The sequence below is a fragment of the Lissotriton vulgaris genome, unplaced genomic scaffold (assembly GCF_964263255.1).
Source record: "Lissotriton vulgaris unplaced genomic scaffold, aLisVul1.2 SCAFFOLD_4791, whole genome shotgun sequence".
NCBI classification, from domain to species: Eukaryota; Metazoa; Chordata; class Amphibia; order Caudata; family Salamandridae; genus Lissotriton; species Lissotriton vulgaris.
In genome coordinates this window covers 112,840-138,330 of record NW_028243678.1, presented here as the reverse complement: position 1 = coordinate 138,330, position 25,491 = coordinate 112,840, and the positions used below count along the sequence as shown (strand labels likewise).

Sequence of the window (25,491 nt, the reverse complement as noted above, 5' to 3'; positions counted from 1 at the left end):
GGGGTTACACTACACTTTTAATACGTTTTCTGTGTTGCTTCCAGCGCCTTATGTTGTTTCCCCACCCTCAGTGATTCAGCCATCTGTGTTCTTCTACCTCTACACACACACCTGTTACTCCAACTGGGATCGGTAAATAAAAAGATAAACGTCTGTCATTTTGTAGGCTTGCACATGCTTGGTAAGCACACCAGCAGAATAACGCATCCAACTGGGTAGCCTTATTTCCCTGTTTATTAGCTATGCTGTACAGCTTTATTGATGCGGTGCACGATGGCTGAAACTATTGGCAAAGCGAATGGGCTCCAAAGACAAGGCCTATTGGCGCTACAAGCACGTTTCAATAATATAGTTGTACAGTGTAGTGTGCACGCCACAATTTCCCACTGCGCCTGAATAGCTGTGCTTGGCTGGCTTAGTAAAAAGGGTTTGGTTGCTGATTAACTTGGCTGAGACCTTAGACGTCCGCCTACCGCCAGTAAAACTGTGCCTTGCTGCAGGCTGACTGGTCTAAACTAGGCCTTGGAACTCAGCTTTGCTGCAAGTTAGCTAAGAATTGGTTCTTTTCTCAGGCCTTCAGACTGCCTGAAGAGCTGTGCTTACAGTTGGTTGAGAAGAACAAGACACCAGATTGAATTGCTAACAAGCATTGAAAATGCAATAGGTCTCGCCTTTGATTACGTTAAAGCCATTTGCTTGGCTAATGATATTATATAGAAAAGCAAATGGCTTTAACTTAATCAAAGGCGAGACCAATTGCATTTTTAATGCTTGGTTTATTCTTTTGGTTAAGCATTCCACAGGAGTGCATTATTTTTCCAGCTCTCTCCTCCCCCTCATATCCTCCCACCAGACATCCACCCTCCCCATCAAGTTTCGTCTTAAGGATGTTGGCATTCTTTAGGGGCTCCTGTCTAGAACAGCTTTGTATTTTCTTACCCATATTCGGCTAATTCAAGTCCCATTATGCCAAACAATATTGAAAACAATATTAAAGGTTGAGTTGGATAAATAGACAGATGTGAGACGGAGAGGTACTTTACTTTCGTAAGGGACGCCTTGGAAGGTGGGGCCCTGGACAGTTGCCCACTCTTCTCTTGCCTTCCAAACGCCTCTACCACAAGTTCCCATTCATGTTTTTCTTGTGTGCTTCTCCCCTGCCCTCGGACGCTATCGTGTTCTTGCCCTCGTGGGCTTCTCCACACTCCTTGTGTTGCCTGTGCTTATTTCTCTCACACCAGTGCTCTGTGTTCTCTCCCCCTGTGCTGTGCTCTCTGTTCCTCTCTCCATGTATGTTTCTCCCCTGCCATGTGTTGCATTCTCCTCCTTGCACCTGCCTGTTCCCCCTCATTCTCTACTCAGTGATGTTCCCTACAACTGCGGTTTTTTTAATGTGATTTTTTTTCCCTTTAAATTGCGCTTTCACAGTAAAAAATATGTATTTTCTTTCAATTTACCGATCCATGTAGTGCCTACCATCTTGGATCGGTAAATGAAAAAATGGCTCCTCCTCATTCCGCTGGTATGTGTACATGTGTGGATCAGCGTCAGGAAAAAACCTGAGGCTGTAGACCAACATATGAAGTTAACAAAAAGTTATATAAAAATAAAGTGCAATAAGCACATTTTCTTTGTTGTGGTCGTGGTAGAGTGTTGCTGTAAGGATCATTGACTTCCACTGCACTCCAAAAAACATCTACTGCACACCAAAAAGCTTTGTCAAAGCCAATAGGTCCTAAAGGTGATAGGCCATTTAACTGTATCAGTGCTTGTTGATCCAAGTTTCATGCTTGATATCCGTTTGTCATGCAAATAAATGTTGGTGTTTCGCACACTATGGTACCTACTTTTACTCATGCTCACATATTTAGTTTCAAGTAGTTGTAATTTCTCACACTTTGTTGCAGCATTCAACATGTCTCACATTGTATTAACAGTAAATAGCACAATGCATTTACGGTTTACATAGCTTTTGCCATTCTCTTTGCTCGCTTTTCACCTATTGTCATTTCTAATCTAATTTGGCTATATTAGAAATTAAAGATACCGTTATTAGAATCTGGCCTTATGGACCATTTCCTTATAAGCACTTATGATGACATCTTGTATTTTGTTTGCTTCGGTAGAAGGCATCATATCCTAGTCTAAATATATTATCTTATTGAACCGAAAACTGTACCCATGTAATTTTGTTTTTGCTCTGCACGACAATTCAAAGATGCAGTCAGCTTAGTAATGCAGTATTCACTTAAAGTTATGTTCGCTTTGCATAGAACACCAAGATTGTTTGAGTAAATGTTGTTTTGTTTGACAAAGTTAAATTACATTTCTAGTTTAATCTAAATTTGATTTTGTATCTTGCTTGCTTCAGGGCCAAACCAGAGGTGTTTGATGCTCGCATGGGAAAAAGAAGCGAAGTGAAAACACAGCCTGTGGGGTACACCACGCAAGCTGATTTTGTCAAGTCCATGGAAGAAAAGGCAAGAGCTTATTGCTGTGAATAAACTTCAAGGGTATTAGTTGTTGGACATTGTAGAAAATGTATCGGTTTTTATTAGAATGTTGGACTGAAGCATTCGGTCTATATTTTTCATCCTTATCTTTGAATTTCTCAAATTTCAAGGGCCTTTACGAACAATTAATCATTGTTTACTATCGTATACATTTCCACTGTTGCGTCACAAAGTGGTTTTAACCCCTACCTTTGCCAGAACCTAATATCTCCCAGGAGACAAAAAATTAAAAAACAGTAATATTCATGCGGTAATACGATTACGGCCCCCTACAATTCAGTAGTTTGCAAACTGCACTATTAGTACTTAAGTTGGTTTACAAACTACCACACTGGTCGCAAAAATACTGGTCGCACACTGTGACTAGTTATTTGCAGCCAATGTTTAGTATATATAGGGCGAGATGTCCGACGGATTTTTGCAAGCGCAAATGGGTTTTAGACCCGTTTGCACATGCAAAAAACCTGTGGGCCATGTACAAACCCTATTTTGCGAGTCGCAAATTAAATAGCGACTTGCAAAATAGGGTTAGCGACTCGTTATTAGGAAGGGGCGTTCCGAGGACGTCCCTTCCTAATAGCGAGTCTGAACCCAATGTTAGAAGATTTTTCAGTTTACCACCCTCTTCAAGAGGATGGTAAACCTTTGGCAAACGGGAAGGGGTCTCCAGGGGAATCCTTCCCCTTTGTGAATGGGTGCGCAAACCTTTTTTCAGAGCAGGCAGAGGTCCAAGGGACCACTAATTGCCCTTAAAAAATTAAACATAAATGTTTCATTAAAAAAAAATGCATCTAGTTTTTCTTTAAGGAAAACGGGCTTCATTTTAAAAAAACTGCTTTTTTTAAAAGCAGTCCCAGATATGGAGTCTGCTGACCCCAGCAGGCCACCATCCCTGGGAGTGCCAGCCATTCCCAATGGGGTCGCAAATTGCGACAGCCTCATTAATATTCATGAGGCATGCAATTTGCGACACAATTGGGAATTGCAAACTGTTGTACATTGGCAATTGCGATTCGCAATTGCCAATGGTCTTACATCTGGCCCATAGTCCCTGGAGAGCCCTCTACTTTTAACGTATTCCTTCGTTAGTGTCATCAATAAAGATAAAACATTAGCGTGCAGCTGTTACAGTTAGATTTGTAAACGCATTACAGTAAATGCTGAGTTGTTTAAAACAGTATTACTTTCTTAAAACAGCAATTGCAACAGCTTAGATACACCAGACGTACATTTTAAACGTGTAATCTGCAGCTGTTTACATGACTACAGAGGAAGATGATGCAAAAAAAACGTTAATACAAAGAAAGAAATGTTTTTTCAGAAGCTCTCCGGGTGCTTTCAGTGCTCTGTGCTGTCTTAGCTTCAAAATTAAAAATGTGTGTTTTCTTTAATGCTGAATCTGTAGACATAATATTCCTTTTACTCACTTCATTTAAATGTCCACTTTTTTTGTCTGGCCAGACTTGTTTGGGTAATCTCAGAATTGGCTAGGTGCAGCAGACATGACACTGACACACACTTACAGAGGGGAAAAAAGCAGAAAAAACTCCTTGGGGGAGCAACTGTTTCATCTCAGACAAATGACGAAAGCTGAGTCCGTGCTCGGATGCCTTTCGGAAACAAGCTTTGGCAAAGCCAGTAGGTTTCGCCTATGCAAAATCTTTGACTTTGTCACTATGCTTTATGCATGTTGCCCAGCGATAAAAAAGTGCTATAATGCAGCAAATGTTGGACACCTACTAGTGCTTTTTTGTTTTTTTTACTTTAAGCCTAGTTGCACAGCAGGTCAATCGCTTTGCAACTTGTAAAAAACATTGACAAAGCCAACAGATTTTGCATAGGTAAAATCTATTAGCTTTGCCAATGCTTGTTTTACCGTTGCTACATCTCCAACCTGAAGCTTCTCCATTTTAACATTATGTGCTTTGTCATATCTATTCTTACAATTGGTGTGCCTTGCCATCATCCTTTTCCTCCTTTTTTCTGGAGACTACACCACCACATTAGTATTGCTCACCCACACCCTGCATTGCCCCTAGTGCGAGGTGTTCTGCCTTTCATCAGAGCAAAGGGACTGAACCCTGTGGTATCAATTACCACAATTCTTTAGACCCACAACAATTCTTGCATCTACCTGTGCCAATTCAGGGAATTGCTATTTACCAATTCTACAACACCCTTAATCACTCTTTTAAATTGCTCATCCAGTTCCTTCAGGGTGATAAACGGGACTGGTCCTGTGCAAAATACTTTTTTTTCATAATGAATTCCAAAAATACACCAGACCCAAATTGACCCCCATTGTCTGTGATTATAGACTTGAGAAGCGCTTTCTTGAGGCAGATCTCATCCAAAACATGTTCTACCTCTCTCGCATCAGCCTTAGGCACAATCTTAACTTCTGGCCATTTTGAGAAGTGATCCACTACTACAATGCCCACTTTACTTACTCCTTCCCTAACACGAATCAGTCCACAGATAGCTACTTCAGTTCTCTCCTTTGGTATCTGCAGTGCAACTATGGGATACAAAGGAGGTTTACACACAACACAAGATTCATTAGAATGAAGACATTTCATACATTTTGGTACAACTCCTTTCACAAGTAAAACTTTATTCCTGCTCTTAGTCTTGACTATCCCTAAGTGTCTTTCATAGCACATAGCTTTAAATGTGTTGCGTAACGAAGCCGGGGGTATCTTACTTCCAACTCTCAACAATGCATTTTCTTTAACAGACAGAGTTAAACTTTAATCCAACTTTACCTTCTCAGGCCATCCCCCACCACAAATCTTGACACTCCCCAAAACACGGACCTTGAGAATCTCACATTTTCAATACTCGTTTTTCACACCTGGAATCTCTATTCCAGACAACCTGGCAATCCGATACTAATCAATCATTTAACTTTATTTCGTCATACATGCCTTAAAAGTTTCCACATACAAAAGACAAGTGAATAATCTTAAAAATACTTTATTTCTGCTAAGTAATGAAAAATATGTGATAGTCATGGCTGTACCATTCAATATTCCATAAAAGTTCAAATTCCCTACAGAGTAAGAGGTTCATATATACAAAAGGATAAAAAAGGCCAAAAATCACGTTGCTGCTATTTACACAATAAAACCTCAATACCAAATTCAAGGTATAAAGAGATCAGCTTTCCTGCAACACAGTACATGAATTAATAATAATAATAATCCACATTTGTAAAGCGCGAACAATCACCCATAAGGGTCTCTAGGCGCTGGGGGCCGTCGGGAAGATTAAGCAAGCTATTGCCCAGAGTCACATGGTGCTGGGCTAACCTGCCGCTGGAGCCGGGGATCAAACCGTGATCCCCAGATTCCAGCGTCAGTCGCCCTGGCCGCAGCGCCACACCTCTCCCTCTGTCTAAAATGCATCACGTCTAGATGATTTATAGTCCTATTACCGTGGCCAAAAATGTTTGAGAAACAGGGACCAGTTAGATGCTAATAGCCGGTCCACTTCGTTCTAGGGTTCTTTCTTGCATCTTTGTCCTAATGCCCCACATGTGGCCAAGGAACCTGGCAACTGCACATGCCAAGACTGGTCTAGTGTCCGATTTTAGGATTCGCAAGGCATCCCGGTAGTTCTGTGTGCCCATCTACTGACAGATCGATTTGATCCATTTTAACCTTTGGCAACGCATAAGCTGGACAAGCGAACAACACGTGGCCTACAGACTCCGCGGGAGCCTTGCATCCAGGGCAGTTCCTTAGGCTTGGGACTTTAGTCTGCCACTTGGCCACTACTACTAGCTCATTCACAGGGAGGGTTCCTAGCCTAAATTGAATATAAAGTTAAGTTTCCTGCTACGGGCTACTTGAATTAAATAGAGATAGGGTTCCATGAAACGAATTTGCTTATGCTGTAGGAATTCCTACGGGATCTCATGCCCACAGCATCCCACCCGAAAGATATCGGGGAGCCATTTGTGTCCTGGCTTAGAGAGAGAGAGAGATGAGATATTACCTGTAGTTTCCACATCAGCCACTGTCTCACAAACCCCAACGTAATCCCATCCGCCGACCTGATACACACTTCCGAATATGCGCAGCACTTGCAGAAGCTATGCATACGTGTTTGGAATGTTCAAGGTTCCCAACCGTTTGGTTGCCGGCAATTAGCACAGAGCTGCATGAGCTGCCTGCCTCTCTCATTCGCATCCAGTCTCGCCGCTCTTAGGACCAGCAGCTCGTCCACGTTACATTCATCATTTTCCTAACAAGAATCGTCTCTCCTGGAATCGTTGGAGTTCTTGGACATATCTCGGGCTCGAGCTAGGCCATTCCTGCATGAGAGCCATAATACAGAGGTCTAATACAGAGGCCATTCCTGCATGAGAGCCATAATACAGAGGTCTATGTGTGACGAACTTACCTCTCATTGTTTTTATAAATTCGTTTTTCTGGACCCATACCCTCAAGGACTAAGTTCCTTTCCACACATCCTTCTGGAGATCTTTGGAATCTCCATGCCGAAGCTCATTTAGTATTTTTCGTTCATCTTCAGAGACGTCTACTATTCTTTTTGTGAGCACAACTTTCAGAGGTGATACTCCTGATGAAGACCGTGTTTCTGTCGAAACGCGCGTTGAGTCAGCTTTGCACCCATCCCAAAAAAAAGACCTAACAATCTATCCAAATATTGTTACTGTTTGGTCATTATATACCGTGTATCATCTGTATCATGTATGCTGCAAAAGTTATATATATCAATTTAGTTTGTGTGTGTATAGTATGTATGGTTTTGCATGAAAGCGGTGAGAATGTTGTGCACTTGTGAAAGTCTCTGTAGGAAATGTTTGTCACTCGTTCTATTGTGAACACATGTTTTTATTATGCATTTGAAAATTAGATAATATCAATGAATAAATAAATATTTTGTACTTTTCTAACCTTTTAGTGTCACTATTGTGCTTCCCTCTATTACGATATAAGGGGCGTGACATATTGAAGTAGCCCTAGAATGTTTACATGATATTACCTGTAGTTTCCACATCAGCCACTGTCTCACAAACCCCAAAGTAATCCCATCCGCCGACCTGATACACACTTCTGAATATGCGCAGCTCTTGCAGAAGCTATGCATACGTGTTTGTCTACCCCTGTGCCAAAACGATATAATTGAATGTTAGATGTATTAAGGTAATGCCCAACTAGGATCATTAGGTCCCAGGGATTACCCCAAGATATTGTAATCCTGTACCTATTTCAGTCTTATTTACTGCATGGATGTTGGTGGTGAGGGTCACTCTTTGGGTTGTAAAGTAGCAATATCTGTATTAACTGTTTACTGTTTTATTTAAAGGTGTAAACTTGTGTTGTATCTGCACAGTGGAACGCTGCCGAAAATATGTTACATGAATATGTCTGGAAAAATAAATAAATATGCTGTAGGAATTCTGTAGTCAGTGTCCCCCAATCAGTTCTACTAGAGCCTACTTGGATGATCCATTCCCAATAGTGCATCTTTACTATATCTTTTTGGAGTAGGGGTAAACCAGGTTTTTCCCAAGCTGCCCATAGCCCTATATCAAATACTAGCCTCCTTAAGTTACTTAGCCACCCGATCTTGTTGGAGGTGTCTAGACGGATGACCTCCGCCAGAGCTTCTGCATTGGGCAATAGCTCTGAAGTCCTCCTGGGTTCTGGCCCAGAATAACAAAGGACAAAGATTCGCTATATCACTGATGGGGCATTGTACCAAATCTAACATTACAGGATAAAGTGGGGTACTTTGGGGCTGCATCACTAGATTTCTTATGAATTTGTGCTCTGATCTGTTGAGGTCAGTTTTCTTGTCAAAGACCCAGAGCTCAGACCCGTACAGGGCAGAGGTAACCGCTTTTAGATCATAAACCTGCAGGGAAGCGGCAACAGGTCTACTATTGGAGGAATGGTGGTTGGGTATGGTTTGGGAGAGGATATGCTCCAGCTTAGTTACCCCAGTCAAACAAGGACCATAATGTTTTAGAATATTTGGCGGCACAGAAGTGTGGCTCACTGGTTATAGCGGCAGACTCTGCAGCAGATATCAGGCCCGGGACCAGGGTTTAAGTCCCAACGCGGCAGGGTCTTGGGCTCAATGTCCGCGGACTCGATAATTCTCGCCTCAGCGCCTACTCTAATCATGGGTCCCATGCTGCAACTCTGGGCAATAGCTTGCTTAATCTCCACAACTGCCCCAACAACACTGGGATGCCTGGCTTCACCTTGGGGGTGCCCAGGAGGGGCATCTCACAGGGAGAGCCAGGAAGGGTTCCACAGCGTTATACAGCGCCGGGACGCCCCGTTGCTGGGGCAGCTGTGCGCTTTACATGTATACTACATTTACATTTACATTTCCCCTGTTATATGCTTGTGGTTCAATACCATTTTCGTTACATGGGACTTCTAGGTCCTTTTCTCCGAAAGGTTGACACCTAAGTAATCGAAGGTGCTTACTTTTTCAGGGGGGTCCCTCCTAATGTTGGCCTACCTTTAAATGAGTTATGAGGATTCAAAATCATGAATTTGTTTTTTGAAGTATTTATTTCCAGAACCCGAATGTCGCAGAAATGTTTGAATCTGTTTAATAATAACGGTAACTCCGCTGGGGCTTTTGACACCAACAAGGTATCATCTGCAAACAGAAAGGTCACTACCATCTCCCCGCCTAAAGATGGAGCATCGCCGAGCTCTTTTGATAGAAAGCTAACCACCTTATTCATACAAAGGGAGAAGAGAGTACGTGCCAGAACGTAACCCTAGCGGATTCCCCTACAGACCAGGATGCGATCTGTAAGTTGACCCTGCATGCCCCATCTTATCTGGGCAAAGTTATTTTCATGTAATCGAATGACAAGGTTAAGGATTTGGGGTGGAATTCTTATGTCTTTAAGGACTTGTCATAGCTTCTGTCTAGGAACTAGATCGAAAGCAGTAGTCAGGTCAATAAAAGCTAAGTACAGACTACCCTTGTCAATAGCTACAACTTTCCAGTAGAGAAGCTAGAGGCGAAATACCTGGTCAATAGTCCCTGTCTTTTCTCTAAAACCTGCTTGGTATGATGATAAGATGACTTTTTTATCGACCCATGTCTGGATCTTTTGTAAAAGGGCTCGGCTATAAACGTTTTGCAGCGCATCAATCAGGCTAATAGGCTTATAGTTGCAGGGCTGACCCCCGTCCTCTTTATTGCACATTGGGATCACCTACGCCCCCTGCCAGGACCCTGGGACTGGAGCACCGCTAGCTATAGCATTTGAAAGTAGTAGTATGTAGTGAGCCCACTTGGAAATGTCAGATAAAAAAAGATCCTCTGGGCCTGGGACTTTAGCCTGAACTACTCATCCAATTGAATCCTCGATCTCGCTAAGGGAAAATAAATCTTTACCCGAAGACTGGGCAGAACAAGGAACATCCCCAGCACAGGGCAAAGCGTCAGCGTCCGAATAGAGCTTTTTAAAATGGTCATATCAAACTTGAGCTGCAATATGGTTTGGGAGAGGATGTGCCCCAGCGTAGTTACCTCAGTCAAACAAGGACCATAATGTTTTAGAATCTCTGGCGGCACAGGCTTCCTTAAGTAGCTGCCAACGAGATTAGTCCCACTCCTTCTTTGCCTATTGAAGGGCTGCCTTATAGCTTCTTTTGGAGGCTCTGATTTGGGCACTATCTTTGGATTTTATAGCCATGGCTACTTTTGATGACTGAGTTTTGCATTCCTTATTATACCAAGATTCTGGGCCCCCTTTTGGTTCTCTAGCCCGTTGACTATGCCCTGGTGCGATGAAGAGCCTATTTGCTCAAGGAGCAAGAGTGGACGGTATCAACTTCGGCCAGCCCTCCTGGGCTTTTGAGCTAGGACTGTAGTTCTTGAGTGCCTACCATCAAATCCTGCTGCATGCCTAGGAGCTTGTCTTCACATAGAGTTACCTTCCTCCATTGTAATCTATGTCTATCATTGGATTTGAGAACTTCGGTTAGTATGTTTTGAATTGGGGTCTCTTTAGTGAAACTACCCCACACTGGTAACATACTTGAACACAGTGGGTTGTGGCCACTATCAGTTGTCACCCACAATCATATCAATGACACTCCCCCAGAGCCTCAGATCTAATAAAATATAATCAATACAGGATGGACTATTTACCCTGTTCAAAGTGTGTGCACCAAGTCTGTCAGATTTTGTTCTACTTTTCGCTGCCCTTAGCCCGTACTCTAGGTTTAGTGTGTTTACTTGGAGCACCAGTAGCGACCAGTTCTTAACTGGGGGCAGGTCTGAAGCAGGAACCAACCATTTTCGTTCTTCTTCACTCGTCTCTGTTACATCAACTTTGTCTAGGGTTTCGAATGTGATATTAAAATCGCCTGCTATTATTAGTCTAGATTGTGGGGGGCCTCATACTCAAAAGCTCCTCCGATTGCGCAAGTTTAGCAGAGGATCTGCCCCCCTGGTTCCTTTGGCATACAAATGATATAACTCGATGGGTTTACCTGAGGGGCCCTCTAAACAAATCCCTAGGATATCTGGGCTGTCAATGTTAAGGTGTGTGATCTTGCAGCCCAGAGCAATCTTGAACCCAATTATTAATACCCCTGCTTGTCGTCCTATCCCCTTTGTAACTGCTGGAGAGCAGTAACACACATACCCTGTCTTATATAAGGGAGACAAGCTCCAGGTTTCTTGTAGAATACATATGTCGAAACCGTCTATAAAATTGTTCAGTGAGGAAGGGACATTTTGCAGCGTAGCCCTGCCACATTCCAGGATACTATTGTAAATTGAAGATTAGGTCGTAGGCTGGCATACGCTGTATTGCTCAGGCTGCCATGACAACGGCTGATGGGGAATGGCGTCATATTCTTTATTGCTGGACTCATACTAGGGTGGATCCCCCAGTTAGTGTTGTCTAATCTACGGTCTATGATTCCACAATCCCTTTGTGCCTTCCTGTAGAACAGGATAAAGGTTTTATCAAATTAGTGGAAGAGTACCTATCTAGCCGGCAATCAACGGCCCCCAAGGTTGAATTGCGGTCTGGCCGGTTTAAATTTGACTGAAGTGGGTGGATATTTCGTTTGAATTGGATATGGTATGAATCAGGGGGATAGCTTCTAAGTTCTAGAGCTAGTAGATTTCCGGCTAATTCTTCTCCTTTATGAGTTAGTTCTGCACAATCAGTGTGCTGGTCTGGGGCTATACATCTCTTGCCCTTACTATGTCGTCGGGGATCACAGAGCTACATCCTCTGACATGGCAAATCCAGTGTATTGCTTTATTTATCAATGAGCCTTCCACCTCGTACCCCTTCCTATCTTCAATTTGGGAACATTTACCATATAAATTGTCTGGGCGAGCGGTAGCGTTGGTGGACACAGTGATGTTTGCTGCGTCCTGCCTAATGTTACCTGAGCCACTTCCCGGTGTGTGCTATTCCTAATTTCACTGAGGTGGCTAAGATGTCCACTCCCTAACATCAATTTCGGGTAAATTCGTTTTTGGGGGTATTTGTTTCAGGTGCTCCTCGAACATAAAAGTTAATGGTTGAGTAAGAACTGTTTTGTGTAGGGGGAACCCAACTGAACTTACAAGGTGGGGCTGGAATGGGAGGTGCATATATAGGTTGGCTAGTTGTTCTTCATGCAATCTCATTGAAAGGAGAAGGTCTTGCACTACTCTCCAGCAATTGCGTCAGTAACCCTGTGAGACCACCTATCATTGATCTGAAAGCCCCTACTTCTGCCCTCAGATCACTAATATGCTGGTAGGTTCCTGGTCACATTGATGAGAATCCAATAATAATGTGCTTGCCACCTCAGATGTTAATATAATGTTATCATCCTTAGGGCCAATGTTAAGGTCTAGAAGGGGAGAGAATCTATTGCTGCAATGGATTACTGAATTAGACTTGCTCTGTGGATTCATAATAGTTGGTGGTGAGTGGACTCTTTTTTTTTTTTTTTTTTTTTAATATATTTTTATTGCAGATATATGGTCACACAGTTACGCCAATCTATAATTACACAATCATCGTTCGTCTTCTATGGAACAGTGAAATTCGAAGTACACAGCCATTTAGCCCACAACCCGGAGGTCGGGCGGCAATACTCAGAATCGTAAGGTGCATGCACAGTTCGCATTATCATAGCCAGGTCTGGCTAACCACAGGATTCTTGCATCCGCTTTTCTTTTACTCCCAACTTTCCAACAACCAAACTAGAACTACCCCCCGGGAGCTAACACTGAGAGTCTATACTGTTGTCCCTTCCAGCTCCCCATCCCTCTCATTACCCTCCCCCTTACATAAATGGTGGTGTGGGCGCTTACCAATTTGCTCAACATAGCACAACTAAATTATCGTTGGGTAGCAAAACTACGTGTCATACGCTATACTCACGTGGATGTGAAACCTACTCTTCCCCTTCCGTCAACTGTTGGTCCTTCAAGGTTTGGACCAAGGCCTCCGATGCCCGTGCTACCCCCATCGCTTTGTCATGTCCTGAGCGGGTGGCCTGTCTGAGCCTCACTACACTCTTGCTACTAGACCACTTGCAAAATTCCTTCCTCCACCGTTTAAACGATGGGCCCTCCTTAGCTTTCCAATGCCAGGTAATTTCGCGTTTTGCCAACAAAAGCCCTAAATCAATACATTTGATGGTTACCTTAGTCTTCGCCGTATGTGGTGAGTGGACTCTTGCAGTGTGAGTTTCATCTCCCTGGTCACTAGAGGTATGGTTCTTGCTATTCACTCTTCTAAACATTTTTGGAACGACCGGCGTAGTATTAGAGCTGGTGTTACTAGGGGGAGTCTGACTAGCCATAGTGCATGGAGAGCTCACTGCTTGAGTATCTAATATGCCTTTGCATTCGTCTAACAGGCTGTCAATACGATCTATGACACAGTTACTTCCAGCGTGTTTAGCCATTTTCTTAGGTATTTTCCCCTTCCCCACCTAACGCAAACTATAATTCACACAGATTCAGGAGGATATTATGAAGCAGTGTTAAATAGGGAGAGTAGACCCGGCTTCCAAGTCCCGATGTATAAGATTCTTTAAAGATTTGGGCTGTACTTTAGTGGCCGGTACTAAGGGTACTGAGGGTCTTGGAGAAGGGCCCAGCCCACCAGGAAGCATCAAGAAGGAACAGTTGTGTGTGAGCGTGCTGCTGGTCTCAAATAGTAACCCGCACTGCGGGTGCACTCCAAAACTTGTGATTCTCTGCGTAGCCGTGTCTTTCCCCAGAAAGGTGACCGCAAGGAGCAACAAAATTAAAGGACCTCCGATGGCAATGGGTAATGTTCCACAGTATCAATAACGGTAACACTTGATAACTTCGATTGCTAACACTTGATAATAGATAAGCAATAATTATCCCCAACAGACCAGACAAACCTAGCAATCCGCATGCCACAGTAGTTTGCAGTTCTTGAGATAGATGAACAGATTATGATGACCGGCTTCAGGTATAACTTCAGTATGACATATCAAGAGGGGTGGGGACACCGTGCTCCCCGGCTTGGCTAACAATTCTAAAAGCACAGTAGCTAAACTCACCTCACCTTGATCCTGCCAACCTAGCACAGAGGGTCCCTTCTCTGCTACATAAATTTCACAATCAGCATGTCTGTGCTTGAATTCCATCCTTAATTTTCAATAACCCAGAAGCTCAATATGCTCACCATTAAAACCTCTTGGAGTAATATCAGCTCTGTTGAGTTCTTCAACCACAGACACAAAAGATTGTTCACATAATTTCCTGTTAAGTGTGGTGTAGGGAGAACCAGAGTCCACATCTAACTTTTCGACGGCTCCACCCACTATAACCTCACTCAAGAGGTTCTTCCTGGTCTTACCATTCAACCCAGTACTTCCTCAAGGATGCACAAAACTTGTTCACAATCATCCACAACACATTTTACAGAAGAACTCTTTTCCCGGCACACCCAGCAAAATGTCCACTAATGCCACAAAATGAACACTTCTGATTTATTGGATGGCATTTTTTATTGTAAGCTAGGTGATCAACACTCCCACACCCATAACATATGCCTTTAGTGTCTGACATCCCAACATCCCTTCTGTTCAAGTTTTGTTTGCACTCTGTGCTCTATTTTTAGCTAAGATAGCTGTTTCGGAAGATATCAGATTCATTCAAGATAATGGAGGGAGAGCTGCGGTGGTCCTTTTGGATCTTTCCACCGCTTTTGATACAGTCAGTCACATTGTTCTGCTAGAGCACCTGTCAGAAATTGGAGTTACTGGCTCAGCTTATGATATTTCATTTCTGAGGAAAAAGGAACAGACTGTGGTACTTGGGGGCGTATTAACTTCAAATCCTTCTCCCTTTCCTGTTTAGCCCCTCGCTTTTCAACATCTATCAATCAATCAATCAATCAGGGATTTTTGAAGCTCACTACTCACCTGTGATGGTCTTGAGGTGTTGGGGGGAGAGGAGTATTTGAGCAGCTCTTATTCGAAGAGCCAGGTCTTGAGGCTCTTCCTGAATGTTTGCAGTGTGTGGGTTCGTCTGATGCTAAGTGGGAGTTGTTCCAGGTCTTGGCCTTGATGTAGGAGAAGGCTCTTCCTCCCGTCCTGGCTCTGCGGATTCGTGGGATTTGGGCCAGGGCAAGGTCAGCGGAGCGGATGTTTCTCTTGGGTGTGTGGAAGGTATGTCTTTTGGTGAGGTATTGGGGGCCAGTGTTGTGGAGGGATTTGTAGGCATGAGTGAGCTGCTGAAGGTCACTCTCTTTTCAAAGGGGTGCCAGTGGAGGTCTCGCAGGTGCTGGGCGATGTGGTCTTGTTGTGAGATGCCGAGGACGAGTTGGGCTGCGGTATTCTGGATAGTCTGGAGTTTTAGTAGTAGAGATTTGTTGACTCCTGCGTAGAGGGCGTTTCCATTGTCCAGGCTGCTGGTTATGATTACGTGGGTGACGGTCTTTCTGGATTCGTGGGGGGGAGATCCATTTGAAGGTCTTGCGAAGAATTCGGAGGGTATTGAAGCACGTGGAAGATACAACGTTAACCTGTCGGTTTATGGTGAGGGAGGAGTTGAGTATGATGCCGAGGTTGTGGGCATGCTCCATGGGTGTGGGAAGGTTGCCGAGGATGGTGGGCCACCAGGTGTTTTCCCATGCGGAGGGGGTGGATCCAAGGACAAGGACTTGTTTTTTCCGAGCTGATCTTCAGGCAGCTGCTGCTCATCCAGGATGTGGTCTTTCATTCCTTCCTGGAATCTGGGACTGATGATGTTTGGTTCCTTGGTGAGGGAGAGGAAGAGATGGGTGTCATCAGCGTAGGATACATATGATCCTTTGGGTTTGGCCAGTGAAGAAGGAGTGGATCCATTCTAGGGCGGTTCCCTGAATGCCGGCATCCTGAAGTCTTGCGGTTAGTGTGCAATGGGAGGCGGTGTCGAAGACTGCAGAGAGGTCTAGTAGGATTCGGAGGTGTTGAGGGTCGGGTTGGATTCTGTGAAATACGTGAGCTGGTTATTGATGATCTTCTTGTTGACTTTGGCTGTGAAGGGGAGGAGAGAGATGGTTCCAACAGGGTTGTCAGGGCAAGATAGGGTTCTGCTACTTTTTAGGAAAAAATTCCAATCAGGCCATGGTTCATTTTTATGCGTGTTTATGATGGTGTTGTCACTCTATCCGTAAGAGTGATTGAAGGAACAAAACAAACAGCCAACACGTGTTTCACCCCTTACACGGCCAGCCGGCCTGGGGCTTACTCAGGGTGTTTAGTAGGTTATCGAAAGGTATAGTCTTCTAGTTGTTATGGTTCTTTGGGTTGCTGGAATTAATCGGCGTAATGCCGCTGTAAAGGTATCTCTGTTTGTCGCTGTTGCAAAAAGAGAGATGGGTCTGTAGTTCTTGAGTCCAGTCGGGTCTGCGGAAGGCTTTTTGAGGAGGGACTTGACTTCTGCGCATTTCCAGTCGACGGGGAAGGTGCCTGTTTCGAGGGAGCAGTTGATTATCCGTCGCAGCTCTGGTGCTATGGCGGCTCTGTGGAAGATGTGCAGCAGGCAGGGGTTAGTGGGGGCTCCTGAGTGTATGCTCCTCATGGTCTTAGCGGTATGTTCTGTGGTGACAGGGGTCCAGGCCCTGATGGTAGGGTGGGAGGGCTTGCCGGTGGTGGGTGTGGTGTTAGTACCTTGGTTCCGTTGGTCGAAGTTGTCGTAGAGAATCCTGATCTTGTGATGGAAGTTGGAGCCAAGTTTGTTGCAGAGGTTCTGGGAAGGAGGTACGTCAGAGGTTTCGCTGGGGAATTTGGTGAATTCTTGTATGATGCTGAAAAGTTCTTTAGAGTTGCTGGAGTTGGAGAGGATTCTGTTCTGGACGAAGTTTCTCTTCGTGGTTCTGATGAGTTGTCTATCATGGTGGTCTTGTAGGCGGTGCGTGCCTCCAATGTTTTTCTATTCCTCCAATCTTTCTTGAGTCGCTGGCACGTGCGCTTGGATTCTCAGAGGTCGGTGGTGAACCAGGTGGCTTTCGTGGTGCGTTGTCTATCAGAGTTCTGAAGGGGGGAGAGTGTGTTTGCGCAGTTGGTGATCCATCTGTGGAGTTCATTGGCTGCAGATTTGGCGTTGGTCGTGGTGGGTGGGGGAGTGCGGTTGAGTGTGAGGGTGAGGTGCTCTTTAGTGATCTTGCTCCAGTTCCTGCGCGGGGGCGTGGTGTGGGCTTGTGTGCAGTAGGTTTCAAAAAGGAGAAAAGGAGAGGTGAACGCAGTGGTGGTCTGTCCAGAGGGGTGCGTGGTGTGGCTGAAAAGAATGTGGCTTCCTCCTGCAAAGATGGGGTTGAGGGTGTGTCCTGCCTTGTGGGTGGTGATGAGCTGTTGCAGTCCGATGTTGGAAAGGTTGTCCAGGAGGGTTGTGGATTTGGGTTTGCTGAGGTTGTCCAAGTGGAAATTCATGTCCCCGAGGAGTATGTTGTCCATGGAGGCAAGGGCGTGGGGTGTGATGACGACTGTGATGGTTGAGGTGAACGTGTTGCGCGGTCCTGGAGGTCTGTAGGCAAGGGTGCCACGTAGAGTTGTTCTGGGGTAGGTCTGGATCTGGGAATGGAGGTGTTCGATGGGGGGAAAGGGAGTCGTTTGTGCTGGGTGTGGTGAGTTCTGGCTATATGTGCTCCTAAGCTGATCCACACTTATGGGTTCACCACAGTAGCTTATGCAGATGATGCCCAGAGTGTGGCCCTAGTCGCAAGCAACATGGAGGAGGTGGCGGGTAGATTCAAAAAGTAAATTATTGCCATTGTAAACTGGATGACAATTAACTATCTGAAGTTAAACTCAGACAGTTCTTATCTTTAGGAGGGGGAGACCAGCATTTGAAATTATTGATAAAGCCCACAGGTTCTTGGCTCTCTCTCTCTCTCCCTGAGCCAGTCTCCAAGGTAAGAAATCCCAGAGTAGTCTTTGATGCAGAATTGGCCTTCAGGGAACAGATCAACAAATTAACATCTTCTTGTTTCTTTATGTTGAGATCTCTCAGGAAGGTGCTGCCTTTCATTCTTTTCCACCGTCAAAAATTGGTGGTTACTGCTCTTGTCTTATACTGAAAGGATTATTGTAAGGCCCTTTATATGGGCATTAAAGAATTGGCACTCAAAAAGCTTCAGATGCTGCAGAATGGAGCCTCCCGCCTCCTCTAAAAGCTTCCTAAACACAAGTCAGTGTCTAATGCCCTGGTGGAGCTTCATTGGCTCCTTGTAAAATAAGTATTTGCAATGCAATAGGTCCCGCATTAATTAAGTTTGAGCTATTGGCATTGCTAAATATTGCAACACCAATTGCAACAAAAGTCTATAAATTCGAAGTTCTGCGAAGGGTTATGGGAGTTTTCAGAAATCTGATGGCACTCTACAGGTAGTGGTTAGAGGGTGATTGTGAAGTTTGGGTGGTTGGTGCTTCTTGGTCAGAGATAACCCTGTTCTCTGAGAAAAGAAGGGGGAGAAGAGCTCTACCTTCTGTATACATGTAAGCAAAGTCAAGCGCACACACCCTGAGTTAGTTCATAGGTAAGGTCTTGTATCATTCAATGAAAGGATAAGATCAAACTCCAATGTTGTTGTCTTGTTTGTTTTTTATTTATATGGTGAGAGTATTTGTTTCACAAGAAACCAGCCGACACGTGTTTAGTCAATACTGGGGTAGACCCGTGACTCTTCAGGGCTGTCAAAGTTAGGCTGAAGGCAGTATCGTGGGACCGGTGATAATTCCAATCCGGTCCTAATCGGGTGTGACCAATAACAGACGCAAGAAGGGAGTGCTTACAAAGCTAGGCTTATTGCCGTTCCGAGAAGGTTGGGATGTCGTCTGTGGGTTCTCACGAACCCGGAGTACTCACAGACGACATCCCAACCTTCTCGGAATAGCAACAAGCCTACAGACAAGGGCAAGCGGATTGGCTTCCCTATATCTGACCGACCGCATACCCGGCGGCGGACCTTTCTACCCCTAACACATTTCCTAGACGCTTTGTAAGCACTCCCTTTTTGCGTCTGTTATTGGTCACACCCGATTAGGACCGGGTTGGAATTATCACCGGTCCCACGATACTGCCTTCAGCCTAACTTTGACAGCCCTGAAGAGTCACGGGTCTACCCCGGTATTGACGAAACACGTGTCGGCTGGTTTCTTGTGAAACAAATACTCTCACCGGATAAATAAAAAACCAATAACATTGGAGTTTGATCTTATCCTTTCATTGAATGATACAAGACCTTACCTATGAACTAACTCAGGTTGTGTGCGCTTGACTTTGCTTAAAAGTCTATAAATTGTAGGCCAAAAAAATGTGTATTTATTTTTGTAGCAATGGTGGCATACTGCGCTTTAGATGAATATGTTTAAAGGCAAAGTGCGCCATACTGCGATTGATACAATAGTTAATTGTCGATGCGTTAACAATTGATGTGTGCACTTATGGCTGGTGGTGTGTGTGCCTATAGAAATTGTGCACTGATGGCTGGTGGTGTGTGTTCCTGGTGGAAGCGTGCACTGACGGCTGGTGGTGTGTGTGCCTGGTGAAAGCGTGCACTGACTGCTTGTGGTGTGTGCATGGTGAAAGGGTGCACTGACGGCTGGTGGTGTGTGTGCGCCTGGTGAAGGCGTGCACTGACGGCTGGTGGTGTGTGTGTGACTGGTGAAAGGGTGCACTGACAGCTGGTGGTGTGTGTGCCTGGTGAAAGCGTGCACTGATGGCTGGTGGTGTGTGTGTGCCTGGTGAAAGCGTGCACTGATGGCTGGTGGTGTCTGTGTGTCTGGTGAAAGCGTACACTGACGTCTAGTGGTGTTTGCCTGGTCGAAGCGTGCACTGAGAGCTGGTGATGTTCGTGCCCGGTCAAAGCATGCACTGACGGCTGGTGGTGTTTGTGCCCGGTGAAAGTGTGCATTGACGGCTGATGGTGTCTGTGCCTGGTGAAAGTGGGCACTGACGGTGTGGTTGTGTGTGTGGTTGTGTGTGTGGTTGTGTGTGTGGTTGTGTGTGGCTGTGTGTGTGTGCGTGTGGTTGTGTGTGTTGTTCTGTGCGTAGTTGTGGTTGTGCCTGTTGTGGTTGTGCCTGCTGTGGTTGTGTGTGGTTGCGTGTGTGTGGTTGTGTGTGTGTGGTTGTGTGTGTGCTTGTGGTTGTGTTTGTGGTGTGTGTGGTTGTGTGTGTGTGCGTTTGTGTGTGTGGTTGTGTGTGTGGTTGGGTGTGGTTGTGGTTGTGTGTATGTTTAGTTGTGGTTGTGTGTGTGTGGTTGTGTGTTTGTGAGTGTGGTCGTGTGTGGTTGTGTGTGGTGGTTTTGTAGTTGGAATATTTGGGTGTGGTTGTGTGTGTGTGTGTGCGTGGTTGTGTGTGTGTGGCTGTGTGGTTGTGCGTGTGGTTGTCGTGTGTGTGGTTGTGTGTGGTTGTATGAGTGGTTGTGTGTGGTTGTGCGTGTGTGGTTGTGGTTGTGTGTGTGACAGTAATACTAAAAGCATCTCAAAATAAAGGAACACAAACATCGAGTTTGTGGAAAGAGAAAGCACGCTGTAAGTCAAACGGGCAGCAGCAGAGCATTAACACAACATGTTTTTTGATGTTTGATGTTCTTTGAATGAGAACATCGAAGGGGCGCCGTGAAGTGATCGCGGGCGCCTAATGAGCATGACGAGGTATGCCATATGGCGCCTCTGCTCCTAAGCGCCTAAAAAGGGTTGCATTCTAGGCACTCTGCTTGGCTGGCACATAAGGCCTTGCATAGTGCAGGACATGACTATCTTAAAAGGAAATGTAGGTGGTTTCACCAGAAAGAAGACTGAGATCTGCCGCTTTATACTTAGTCTGTTCCCACAATAAAGAAAGCTTCCTGGGGCGGCTGCAGCTTTGTCTATGCCACCCGCGAGCTATGTAATAAATTGCCACTATACATCAAAAGCCAGTCAAATCTTTTCAGCTTCCATAAACAGCTGTTTTCTCTTTCATTCTAATGCCATAAGTTCTTGGTTAGTTTGTCTTCAGGTCTGTAGCACCAAGACACCCTTGGCTATTCGCGCGCTCTAGAAAAACCCAAATCAATTCTTTTTGGGGTTGATCTAGCGCGCTTGCGTCTTGCTTGCGAGACACTTTTGTTAACTAAATGGACTTGTAGCCTGCCCGTTGATTAGCATTTGTCTGCTTTTGCGTCACTCTTATTTGCAGCAACATTCATTGGCCATTGCAGCCGAAACATCACTTCCGAAGCTTGCTGCGGAGCAAGGACCGTGCAAAGATTAATTCAGCTTAATCAGTGCCTGTCAGCTGCTCCCAATGTGATTGAGGTACTATTTGTTCTTCCACCCTCTGGCCTGACTCTCCCTGCTTGCTGTTCTGTCCATAGTGCCTGCATGTGTTTGAAACTGCTTTCAACCACTTCTCATTTTTTTCTTCTCCCATCCCCCAATCACCTCTTCCCTCTGTTGCTTGCTCCCTCAGAAGCCCACGTGGCTTCTTGCCTCTCTGACCGTCATGGGGTTTTGCTCGCTCCTTCCTCCCCTCTCCTGCTTGCACTCTCTGTCCTTCGTGTTTCTTGTTATCTATTGTCTTAGTGCTTAGAATCCAGCACCTTCCCACCCCCCAGCCACCCTCCTTCCTCTGTCACTTGCTCCCTGCTGCACCCCCATAGCAGCTTGTCCCGTGCCCCTCTGCCCGTCATAGGGTTTTTCTTGCTTCTTCCCTCTCCCTCCTGCTGCCCGTTTTCTTGCTTGTACTCTCCTCTATTCCTTGTTTTTTTAGGTCGAGCCTATAGCACTGCTGGCTTTGCGAGGCATGCAGTATTCCTTATTAAGTGGAAGCTCTGTGGAAGCTCCGCCCACTCTCCGCCCATATTTTTCATTCGCGTTTGTCTTAAATGCTGCCTTTCGATTGGTTTTTCGGTTTTCTAGTCCCTCCTTATGACTGCCATGTTGTCATTTGTGTCCTTCCATGGCTACTGGCCCCTGTACTATGAGTGTTGCACAGTATGTTTTTTTTTTAGATTGCAAGCACTACTTTCTTCCTGTGCCTCCCCCCCACAGTCCGTGCCTTCTCGTCCCCCCTCCCGCAGTGTGTGCCAACTCGCCCGCCCGTGCTCCTGTTTGCAATGCAATAGGTCTCGCGTAAATGCGAGTCCTATTACATTGCAAATACTTGTTTTTCAGTAGGTGCACTCGTGCCCTAGGTCGCTCTAGGGCTCGGGACTGAGTTATAAAGCTGCGCTGCTGTTACCCACTGTAGCGTTGCCAGGTCCCGCTCCGCTTAATACCCCCCTTGAGTAGACTCCTCTCTCCTTCTCGGCTCAGCATGGCTCGGCGCTCTGTCCTGTCCATCTGCAGCAAACGAGATTTGCTCAGACCGTAAACCTTCTTAACGGAGGCTTGGATACATGCTTAAGTGCTTTTTAGGTCTCGGACTAGTGTCCCACGCAGTGGGCAGAGTCCGAGATGTTATGTTTTGGTAGTATGGGGGCTTGAACCCTCCCCTCTTCTCCATTGGCTGGCCTCGTAAATGCTTGCCAGCCATTGGAGGAGAGGGGCGTCACTCGGTTCAAGCCCCGTCTTTTTGCGATTCGGGGGCGTGTTTTTTGCAGTTTTTAAGCCGTAACGTCATCCATCACTCAACTGCTAAATACACGCCCCCGAATCGCGAAAATGGCGGCGCTTTTGTTCTGGCATTTCCCCCCGACTGCCGCAAGAAGAAGTCGGTGAGTCCTCCGCCCCAGCTGAGTTTTCTTTCTCTTCTTTCTTTTGGGGCAGGTAAGCCATCTTGTCTTTTGTCCCCCCCCCACACCCCCCTGTTGCCCTTGTCCCGCTCGCTTGTCTGCCCCCCACCCCCCTGTCCCTCGTCCAGCTCGCTTGTCTGCCCCACTACCCCCCTGTGCCTTGTTCACATGGAAGTCAGTCATTAATGTCCAGTGAGCTAAAAACCTCAAATCTGTTACTCAATGGGACAAAACTAGTGGGGGGATCTGCCTGGATTGCGTAGTCTCTCCTATTGTGAGCACCTGCGTGGGTAGGTGGATAAAAATAACCCAATGGTAAGACATTGATGCAATCGTGATGAATCCTAAATGATCCTGGATATGCCCACCAATTCTGGGGAACTAAAACTCACAACAACACAGTCTCCCTCCATGCCCTTCCTGGTGTGTCCCACCCATGCCACCCTTCTCACCATCTTAAAATTATTGAAGAGATGTTCTCCTAGCACTGTTTTCTTATTCAAGAAATGGAGAGCCTTATTTTTGAGCGCGGACCAATGTTCCTCCTCACTATCCGAAAATGTTGGGACATTTGCCAAAATAATAGAGTATGGACATGCCTCCGGAGGGAGGTGAAGAAATACCTCTTGAGGGGATCCATTTCCTGTATGGTGTAATCTCCCTACAGGACCCCAGGGGGTAGACTTTGCTCCAAGATTGATGCCTGAAACAGGGGCCGGTATGTTTGGCACTGAGGCCACTGGAGCCACGAAAGGGCCACTCAAACCAGTGGCCGTTGATGTGGAGGCACTGTCAGGACGTACTTCTATAGATTTTGTCCCTCTAGTGGGTGTTTGCTCTTTCAGTAAATGCTTTTCTAAGACGTTAAGTCTACAATCAATTAGGTCAAGTTTCTCCAAAACTGAATGAATGAGTGCCCTAAGCCTTTCCTCCATATGCCCAATGAGCTCTGGCATGATACCCCCAGCAATGGAATCTGGTACGGATGTCGTGGATTTACTCCCTACTTGGATCGTGGCGTGAATTTCCTGATTCGTTACTTTTTCTATTTGGCTTCCCAACCCAGGTGCAGAATTATTTTTTCCTAGCATGTTTTGCATTTTGGCGACTTACTTTAGGAGCACTATTAGCTTTTCTTTTCCCAGGTGGCTCTTTACCTCTAACGACTGGTGGAGCCCGTAGTTGCCTTGTGCGTGTAGTGGGAGGTGAGGGAGTAGAACTAGGTGAGGATGAGCATGTAGTATTTGATATATGTGTAGCCAACACCAGATCATCGTGGGGGAAAGATGTTGACACCTGCGGGGAATCGGGGCAGACAAGTCTGCCTCCAGTTGACTCTATACCTGGTGCTGAATTTAAGATCTGATTAAGTGGATCAAGTGAGAGCCTCCTCTCTGCAAGCTCTATCTCCTTGGCCACTACTGATTCAGCCCGTTGGAGGAAAGCATCCAACGCCCCTACGCCCCCTGCCCCTACCCCCCCCCCCTTTCCGGCTAGATTTGCGCTTAAAAACAAATGACTACTAATAACAGTAGTACCCTACCATGCTAAATCATACAATGATGTATACAATTTGGAATTCAATAAATGTCTAGCGGCTCACTTGGCAGTACTTAAGTCCCAAGCGATGACAGAGATCTTAGGGGGCTATCCCGGCCCGGCTATTCTGGCCCCTGATGGCCAAAGAGGGCCCGCCCTTTGCCCGGGCTTAGTCAGCGCGCGGACCCCCGACGCGGGGATTGAGCTGAATTTAAAGCGCCTCCTGGCGCGAAATTAGCGGTGGTGGCGGCTTCCTGCCGCAAGGGCGCTTGGGTATTGTGGTCCCCTCCCACACTGAGGCCGCGCACTGGTGTCGGAAAGCTGCAGCGGCAGGGGGAGACCACAGGGAGACCGGCTGCAAGAATGGAGTGCCCAAGTAAGTTCAGCAATGCCCCCAATGTTTTTAGAAACACCCGCTCCACCGAGATTGAGCTGAATTTACAGCGCCTCCTGGCGCGAAATTAGCGGCGATGGCAGCTTCCTTCCGCAAGGGCGCTTCGGTATTGTGGTCCCCTCCCACACTGCTGCCGCGCACTCGTGTCGGAAAGCTGCGGCTGCAGGGGGAGACCACATGGAGACCGGCTGCAAGAATGGAGTGCCCAAGTAAGTTCAGCAATGCCACAAATGTTTTTAGAAACACCTGCTCCACCGGGATTGAGCTGAATTTAAAGCGCCTCCTGGTGCGAAATTAGCGGCAGTGGCGGCTTCCTGCCGCAAGGGCGCTTGGGTATTGTGGTCCCCTCCCAAACTTCCACCGCGCTCTGGTGTCGGAAAGCTGCGGTGGCAGAGGGAGACCACAGGGAGACTGGCTGTAAGAATGGAGTGCCCAAGTAAGTTCAGCAATGCCCCAAATGTTTTTAGAAACCATAGTGATGTGCAAAATTTGCATAATTTCCCGAAATTTGAAAAATTACATGAAACGTGAATAGGCATTTGATGCGATATGTTAGTGTCAAATTCATCCTTTCGTCACATTAGGAAGTATCGTTATGTGCATTGACTAATGTGAAGTTTATGGGGTCACCGAGAGGTAATCCGTATATGAGTCTGAGTTGGGTAAATTCGAGTCCGATTTGGGTGAGTTTGAAGGCTCTCTGAAGAAAGCGCCTAAAAGTTCTTGCACCACTGGTGGAAAAGGAGGTGTGCGCTTTCACTGTGGCAATGCAACAGGTCTCACATTTGCGAGAGTTTGAGCTATTGGCATTGTAAATGACCCTGCCTTTT

The 25,491-nt window shown here is 45.9% G+C and overlaps 1 protein-coding gene across 1 annotated transcript in view; it reads left to right on the top strand.

Moving 5' to 3' along the window:
• Window positions 1-2,006: 2,006 nt before the first annotated feature.
• Window positions 2,007-25,491, top strand: part of ATPAF1 (ATP synthase mitochondrial F1 complex assembly factor 1) — a gene marked incomplete at its 3' end in the record, with an annotated part of 86,050 nt that continues 62,565 nt past the window's right edge. The window contains exon 1 of the mRNA XM_086948667.1: window positions 2,007-2,480. Coding sequence (XP_086804793.1) covers window positions 2,400-2,480 — 81 coding nt within the window. The remainder of the gene's footprint in view (window positions 2,481-25,491) is intronic.